The sequence below is a fragment of the Crocodylus porosus genome, unplaced genomic scaffold, assembly GCF_001723895.1.
Source record: "Crocodylus porosus isolate Cpor-Errol unplaced genomic scaffold, CroPor_comp1, whole genome shotgun sequence".
In the NCBI taxonomy this organism is placed as follows: domain Eukaryota; kingdom Metazoa; phylum Chordata; order Crocodylia; family Crocodylidae; genus Crocodylus; species Crocodylus porosus.
In genome coordinates, this window is record NW_017728886.1 from 1358207 (window position 1) to 1366903 (window position 8697).

Genomic DNA, 8697 nt, shown 5'->3' on the forward strand with positions numbered 1-8697 from the left:
AGTTTACGCTGTTAAATATTACCGTATTTTGCTTTATTTTAATAAATATTTTAGTATACCGGTACTATTTGGTTCAGAATATTTTTTTTCTTGTTTTCCTGCTCTAAAAACTGGGTGCGTCTTATGGTCAGGTGCGTCTTACGGTCCGAAAAATACGGTAGGTCTTTGTGTGCTCCAAATAAACAAACATGAAAAGCAGCAGAAACACTGTGGGCATGCATGATCTGGTTGTGCTGTGAAGGAAGGAGTGCGCTGCAGCGGTATGGGGTGAGCCACTCTTGGGGGCGGGGAGGGGCAAGGAGAGGAAAGGGGTTCAGGGAAGCATGGCATGTAAAGAGCAAGACAAACGTTGGGGTGCTGGCCCAGGGTTTTTTGGAACTGCATGTTAACACTGGGAAGAATGCTCAGTCCAAAAAAATAGTATTTTTAAAATCAACCTGAACCTTGAACTGCCTGACCAGTAAAGATTTGCAAAAATCACACCTGGTGTCTTGTAGCTGCATTGCAACAGACAGTCCAGGGATTTCCCAGTGAAGCTACATGGCACCTGGTAGAGAAATCATTGCAGAACAGGGGCAATGCCATTTTGGCCATATATTGGATACACACTGAAAAACTAGTACAATAAAAATAATCCTGTCAGCACAGTTTTCCATGCTAAAAATAAAACACCCGAGGTGGTTTAAATAACAATTAAAAAAAGACTAAGACCATAAAGTCAAAATGTGCATCTTCAGACTCTATTAAGCTAGTGAAATGCTGATTTGTCATGTGTACGTAGGAAAAGCGCTACCATGGACAAGCACCCCTAGTTATGCTACTGAAACTTAGGGGGCACCAGTCCTGCCCGCATGAAACAGTGGCATTTAGAAAGCAGTAAGTGTTCTCCACTGGTGTATATGCTGAAGTCAAGCTGCATATATAACAAGAGAAACCTTAAAAAAAATTGGGACAGTGGGGGAGTAATTGTTTTCCTTTTAGGAACTCCTAATGCGAAGCTATCCAACTGGAGGAGGTGAGACTGCTCCTTGTTTTGCAAGTCCTGAAATCTTTCCCTCTCGAGGCTACCAGGTCACGGGACAGATGTGTGTGTTCCCAAGGCTTAAAGAGACAACTGGAAGGGCTCATGGAGGGAAAAGTAAGGGAATTACTGAAAGACTAGAAAAACAAAACAGCAAAGGAGGACTACCTAGCACAAGGCTTGAAGGTGAATTAAGCTAGAACAACGTTTACTCCGTTTGATATTTTATAACGGATGTTTGAGAAATAAAGCAGCAAATGCAACATTAAAAAACAGCAACATAGAAATTCAAGACATTCAATACATGGCAGGGAGCAAGCATGCTGGTTACTGCAGACCTGGAGAAGATATGAATCAGCAAAATGCCCAGAAGGAACAAACAAAACCCCCAAAAGCAGTATTCTGGAGACTGCCTGCAAGGATTAAGTTGTTGCAAGTTCAGTAAAAAAAAAAAAAAGGAAAAGTCCCATTTCACTCCAGTCATTATGATCTTTGCAAGAAGAAGCACCGAAAAATAGCTGAACATCCAGCATTACAGATAATAAAACAGTACTTCAGGATCTAACCTGCCTAAATCGAAAGGAACCAAAGTCCCATGCCACTTACAACAGATTTCAATTACGATCATATAAAACTGTTAAAAACTGGCTTCTAAACATGCATCTTGAAGCCATCATTAGAATGAATGGACAAATTGCAGCCATTTAATTTAAAAATGCTGCCCAGCTGCACCAAAAGTTCTGGAATTCACGTCCCAGGACATGGCTTTTAAAAGCACCCTCACGTTGTGACACAAGCATGAGCTGCATCACTGGACACAGCCGCTTGCAGGATTTCTTGGGAGAATCTATCAACTTCCTCTTAGGGGGAGGAGCTCCCCACCTCTTTATGACATCGTCTCTGTGGCAACAGAGCCATGACGCTGCAACTGACAACACGGGGCGGGCTGCAACCTGAGCCCTCCGCTCCGGGCACGCTTGTAGTTAACGGCCGGGTGGAAGAGCAGGGACAACCTGCCTGACTCATGTCAGATCAAGTACAGATCACCCCCTGTGCCTTTCGGGATAAAAATGGATAACTGCTTTGTGGAGGAGGTCGCTGCATCTGTGGTGAGAGAATTTCTCAGTAGAAAGGTAAAATTTGTCTCCTTTTACTCCAGTTAATAAGAGCTTTGAAAGGTTAACAAAATAACCTGGCCACCTAAGGGCTTGAGATGCTGCAAGGGGAGCGCCAAGGTTGTTTTCCAGTGTGCCGGTAATTTTACTTTGAACTGTTAATACCAGCCATCAGAAATCGAGAGACTTGAGACTACATTTCCCACAAAGCATTTCTTTAACAGCAACACTTGGAATACAACAGATACCTTCAAAGAAAGAAAGGGGGGGGGGGAAAACCCCCAACAACGTTTGCATAGTGAAAAAGAAATCTTTTGCTGAAAAGGACTGTTTTTGAATCTATTGATGCCTCTAAAAATTCAGATTGCCGATGAGGAAGCAAAAAGTGTAACACAACTTTTTATTAATAATTATGCTTTAAAAGTGACACCTTAGATTGAGAACAAAAGTACTTTAGCACAAAAGTAAATATGAGTTCTTATAAAATGGCAATTTAAACACAGTTGTATTGGTAAAATGTGATCAAGCTTCTTCTCGCAGCACCTTTTTCACAGTCTCTGATTTCATTCTGCTGTGAACGAAGATACAAAAGAAAGCTATTTCTGCAATAGTTTTGTTTTTTTAAAAGTGGCATTCCTTAAAGATGCATTTAAACTCAGAACTATAGGTCCTGCAATTATTCATTAGCAAATCCCACCCCTACATGCATCTTGAAGCCTGATGGATTTTTTAAAAATAAATCCCATTTGCAGGAATAGGAACTTCATTTCCTACAAATGCGTAATCTGCTTTACTCTTTTTTAAAGTTCAACTTCTCCCTGGTTCACCCCAAACTAAGCATCTCATAGTTCACTGCAATGTTGTACTGAGGTTTAAGGAAAAAAAATGCACGTAACGTTTAAACGCAAATGTAGTATTTGAAGCTGGTAGCACTGTCGTTTGAGCTTTCAGCTTTGAAGCACACACAACTTGCGATCCAGTTTCTGGTGATTAGGAAACCAAGAAAACCAGACTGTTTTGAGGTGTATGTTTTGATGGTTTGGGTGGGTTTAGTGAAGCTTTCAGTTTAACCCTATTAAAAACACTGAAGTTCTCCCCCGCAAATTTTGAAACATGGCTCAATGCACTACACCTCGCTAATAGTAAACATAATTCTGGAAAACATAGTAACAATCTGAACAAAACAAAAAAAAAAAAGGGTCACTTTCTGGACATCTTTAAAGTGAAATCATGTGGATTGACCTTTGACCACAGACTTCAATTTTTCCGTGCTCTTAAAAGAACCTGGGCAAGTGTATAAACTATAAAACAAAATGGTTTCAGATACATCTGTAGAAAAAGTTTTGAACATCTGAACCTTTTGCAAGCTGCTATTTTCTTCAAAATTCACCCTTACAGGTGGCTCAAGTTCTCCAAAGTATGTTTCCAGCCTGTTTTTAGGGAGTTGCCTCTTTGAAAAGTTTAGGATACAGGTATACGTAACGTATTTAGTCAAACTTGGTTGATCAGTAATATAAATATATCCGTTTACAATTGAAAGGAGAGCTCAACACAATAAGACTGAGATTTGCTTTGGCTTATGTAGCAATTAGCAGGCTTCTCTGCTCAACATGTAAGTGGAATTTTAAATTCAGCTGCTGAGCAGTATCAATGTAAGCATAAAGGAAAAAAATGAGAACCTAAAACGTGGTTTAAAACAAACAAGTTTTAAGATTAAATCCAAACTAGAGAATAGCACTTAAAGTTTATGCTGTCTGCTGCAGTGCATCTAAAACAGCATTTTCTTCTCTCTCTCAAGGGTTTAAAAAAGACCATGGCAACCATGGACCAGGAATTTCCACGCTCTGCTCTTAGCATCAATAACAGGAATGAACTCAGAAATATTCTCCATATACAGTCTCTGTACAAAGAAAACAAGGTAAGAAAATTGAGTTTTGTACCAGACCAATGGCCTTATAGGGTCACAGCCTTAGATCTTCAACTGTGCTGAAAATGGTAATGAAATAAGGACAGATGAAAATGAACTCTTCATGCTTCTGCAGAGGTCCTGATTATGTTATTCAGTTCATGCTTTGCGATATGATATTTCTTCCTGATCCTGTAACATAGTTCACCAACACTTCAAGCAAGTGGCCACTGGAATTTGCCAGTTACTGTCCTGTTAAATCCATGTATTGCTCCCTATATTTCAAAATATCCATGTATTTAATTCTGCTTGACACTTTGCTTTTAAAAGCTTGATATTAACTAAGAAAATCTAGATGCTTCATTTCTATTTTTATAAAATGTATTTAATCTTCCCCCTCCCAACAGGCCAAGGAGAACCCACTGAAAACAATTCTAGAAATGATGACGAACTATTTCCTTGAACATTTTGGAAGCATGACTAGCATCATTCCAAATTCTGTGGCATCACTACCTCCGAATAAAACCTCCATACTCAGCACAGCAGACTACTCTGAAGATGACATGCGTGGGAATACAACAAGGTCCAAAACAAGTAAAACTGAAGCCTACAGGTAGTCTCCTTTTTGCCTTTAGTGTAACACTTACAATTATTCCCAGGTTCTAAGGATGCAGATTGAGTCCCCAGCTTCAGACTGCATGCATTTTTACTAGCTACACAGGACAAGCAACTTTAGATAGCTGCACATTATCAATAGCATTCTGCCATCAGTGCAGGAAAACCAGTAGGACCAATGCTAAAAAAATTTTAAAATTGCGTGGTGCTCTTGACTGCACCTTCTGCTGCTGCACTCGTAGCATGTGATGGTATTAGCTTTACTCACTTAAATCATGCAAGACACAATTAAATTACACGTTATCATCTGACCTCAGTGCTCTTTCCTGGCTGGGGCAAGGAGTCAGACTTGATCTAATGAGGTCCCTTCCAACCTTAATACCCATGCATGTATGAGGTTATATGATTGGTGGGAGTGTTGAATGTGAATAGCTGCCACTTGAAGTAGCTATAAACAGTTGAACAAGAATTGGGTGAGCTAATGTATATAGCTAACATAGTACATGAAACAAGTATAAAAAAGCATGGCTTGCACGTCTATATACCACACTAAGTTTACACTGCACTATTCCTATCCACAGATGTCTATATACCTAGCTAACAAACTCATCACGTGGTTAAGCATATTCATTGATCGGAGTCAGGCAAAAATTCATAGAGCTTTTAAAAAATACATATGTTGTCAAAGGCTTATCAAAAATCCTCCTCCCATTTATAAGGAAGAGACCAGCTGCCTTTGCAAGCCCCGGATGACCACCTAGCCGTGCACCCAAGCCAGCTGAAGCAGCCCTGGACTCTCCTGCAGCAGCTTTCCAATAATCCACAGGCACTAAAATAATGCCTTGATTAGCCCTGCTGCAAGACTAGCAGCCAGAGGCATGAACTGCTGCAGTTCTTGGCAGCCTGGTGCAACCCCATGTTTTTTTTTTTTTTTAAAGGAAGTCGTTCTAATTATTCCTTCTTTAAAGTGAATATTGCTCTAATTAATTATCACTCTCTACCCTCTAATGAAATCAGCTCTGAACCCCTGCGTGCTGCACCACGGAAGTCACAGCCTCTGCACAGCACCCACCTCCACTGCCACGTGCCCCGCCTCGCTCTGCCTTATATAGACTCGCCAGCGCCGCGCATGCGCAGCGCAGCACACGCGCTCCAGGAAAAGGGGGAATGCGTGACTAGTGAGAGGCCGCTCCGAGGCAGAGTGGCGCCGGCCGCAGGAAGTGAAAGGGTGTACCGCTCTTCCTTCAGCCCCTCTGTGGAACTCTGTGGTCCTGGGCCTCCAAAGCTTGGGCATGCGCAGTGCTTCCCTGTAGGGGGAGTGGGGGAGAACGAAGTGGGACGCTGCGTTCTTAAAGAGATACGCACACGCACGCATAGCTCAGCCCCTGTTCTGGGGGATGCAGAGAGGGGGTTGATCTTGCTCGCTGCCCACTCTTGAATTGCCCCTTTCCTGGGGGCAGCTTGAGAAATTAAGGGGTTTGCACTATGCAGCTGGCAGCACCCCAACAGCCTAGGGGTGGGGGCAGAACAAGTTCACTGCAGCTCCCAGGGGACTTGCTCCATCTCTGCCTAAGGGTGAGGCGAGCTCCTGGGCTGAGGTGATGCTATGATGTTCCCTTTCAATAAAAAAGGGATTTTTTTTTTAGCCCTTGATAAACACACCCTGTATGCTTTAAACCCAGGAGGTGTTTCAGAACAAGCATGAAGGCTTGTATTGTTATGTTACAGGCTTGCTCCCCACTTCCGCCACCAGTGCTTTCTGAGACAATCTCATGATTTCTGCAACTTGATACAGCCTGGACTTGGCTGTACTGAAAAGGCCTTGCAATAAGCAGACAGGGCAGAAGGCTTTACTACGGATTTGGGGAAAAGAAAGTGCAAGAAAAAACAAGGGAGCTCTATTGCGCCCCTTTTAATGTCCTCTGTGGTATGGCACAATGGGACAGGGAGCTTAATGGGCTGTTATGCTTTCCTGTGAATCATGTGGCATCAGCTAAGCTCGTGGAGAAAAATCTTGGCTCTAGCAACGTCAATAGTGTTGCTATTGAATTGAGTTGAGCCACTACTTTCTCCTTATGTGAGAGGCCAAAATTCTTGTAGTTGATAACTTGTTTTGGACCAATAGTGTGGTTGGCATATATTTTGAATTTCGGTATCACAGTACAGCTCCTTGGGACTCTGGGGAAAAAACCGGGCATAGCAGGACTAAACAGTAGATGGGCCAAGGACTCTTGGGTGAATAAAATGAGGACATAAAATAAATTATCAGGTAGCCAACAGACAAGATGTGTAATAAAAACCTGATGTACTTGGCTTTTATTTACAGAAAGCCCTTGGTCCATCTGCCTCTCTCCCAGAGACGCAAGGAAGCATATATTAATACCTAGAAAGCTTTTCCAAATCTATCCCAACTATGCAGTTGGTCCAATACAAGATATCACCCACAAAAAATAATTGCCTCTCACAAATTACCTGGACCATAGTGGCTACATGACCTCAGCACTACCAGATTCCTCCTGAATTAACTTCTTTCTGAGTAGTCCTCGCTGGCTTCTGTGGAGTTGTTTTTACCAAAAGTTAGGCAACCTACACATTTCTTTTCTAAAATATGGGTACCACAACTCTTCCAGCGTGTTTAGACATCCTGTGATTCAATAAGGAGTCAGAGAACCTTTTGGAGAGCAGTATAACCAAGGTATACAAAAATCTCAGGTCTCTCAAAATTATAATGGGGAGCGGTAGTTAACAATGGGCACATCTACAAGTCGCCATACAGCAACGTTGCTATGGCACCATGCTTTAGCACGTCCTTTTGGAAGTAGTAAAGCATGACGCAGTAAGCACCCATGCTGTGTCATACAGGTGGTGCACGCTTAGATTTCCCTGCCACGTCCCTGTACCAGTACCTTGTAAGTGGAGAGTGTGCTCCTACAGTGATGTGGCTAGTGATCATGTGTAGACCCATGCAACCGCTACGTCGCTGTAGCATGCCATACGGCGACGTAGTGCGTTGCTACGTTGCTGTAGGGCGATGTGTAGATGTACCCAGTGTTAGTCTGAAGTTAGACTGTATGGCATCTTATAGGCTAGCTTGTCCAGAGAGGCATAAGCTTTCATAGGCTTTCATCTATTTTGTCAGGTGCTACCATAGACTAGAGCCCATGAAAATTCATGCCGTTCTGAGCAAGTAAGTCTATAAGGCGCCATGCTTTCTTCCTAGAATAATAATATGTAGGAAGGAAACACTTGTAAAACTGTTTTTTTCTGTATCTCAAAATCATTCGGTCTTACATCACATAAGAAAATCAGGACAAGTGATGAAGGAATGAACATTCTTCTTAGCATGTTATTTCCTGTATAATTCACATGAATTAATAATATAAACAGGTCCTTGTTTAAATATTGAAAAGCTATATGTAGATATTTTGAGATGTTGCTAGACATTTTGCTGATTACTCCTACCATGTAACTCTGCTATAGTAAATGATCTTTTATTGATAGTATTTGCATATCATTTTATTTCTTGAATGTATGCTCCTTTTTTCCCCCTTATAGATGTGAGATTGATGACCTGCTTGATAAAGTCATTCCATCCAGGAGTCATCATCATAAAAGTGAGAAATCCAACACTGGAATAAGTCCAAGTAGTAGCTTATTCTCTGAAGGGGATAAAAAATTTAAAAACAGCATGGAGGATTTAAAAATAATAAGGAATTCAGAGGAGATGAAGACCACAATGAAAGAGAAGCAAAGGTCTAGGTCTAGTCTTATCCTCAGAGGAATGATGGCTGGACCAACAGCGAGTTCCCAAGAGGTGATTTTTCAATACCTGAATATATAAAACAGTTGATTGATACTAAGGATTAACATATTCAGTGAGATGGCTATTTAACATAACAGAAAGACTGCTTTTCATAGATTTCATAGATTTCATAGACATTAGGGCTGGAAGGGACCTTGGGAGATCATCGAGTCCAGCCCCCTGCCCAAAGGGCAGGAAGTCAGCTGGGGTCATAGGATCCCAGCAAGAGAAGCATCCA

General features: G+C 41.7%; 1 protein-coding gene across 1 annotated transcript in view; it reads left to right on the plus strand.

Moving 5' to 3' along the window:
* The first annotated feature begins 1911 nt into the window (after positions 1–1911).
* Positions 1912–8697, plus strand: part of FAM188B (family with sequence similarity 188 member B) — a 96238-nt gene continuing 89452 nt past the window's right edge. The window contains exons 1-4 of the mRNA XM_019529100.1: positions 1912–2154; positions 3935–4054; positions 4450–4655; positions 8213–8471. Of these exons, the coding sequence (XP_019384645.1) occupies positions 2092–2154; positions 3935–4054; positions 4450–4655; positions 8213–8471 (648 nt within the window). The 5' untranslated portion in view covers positions 1912–2091. The remainder of the gene's footprint in view (positions 2155–3934; positions 4055–4449; positions 4656–8212; positions 8472–8697) is intronic.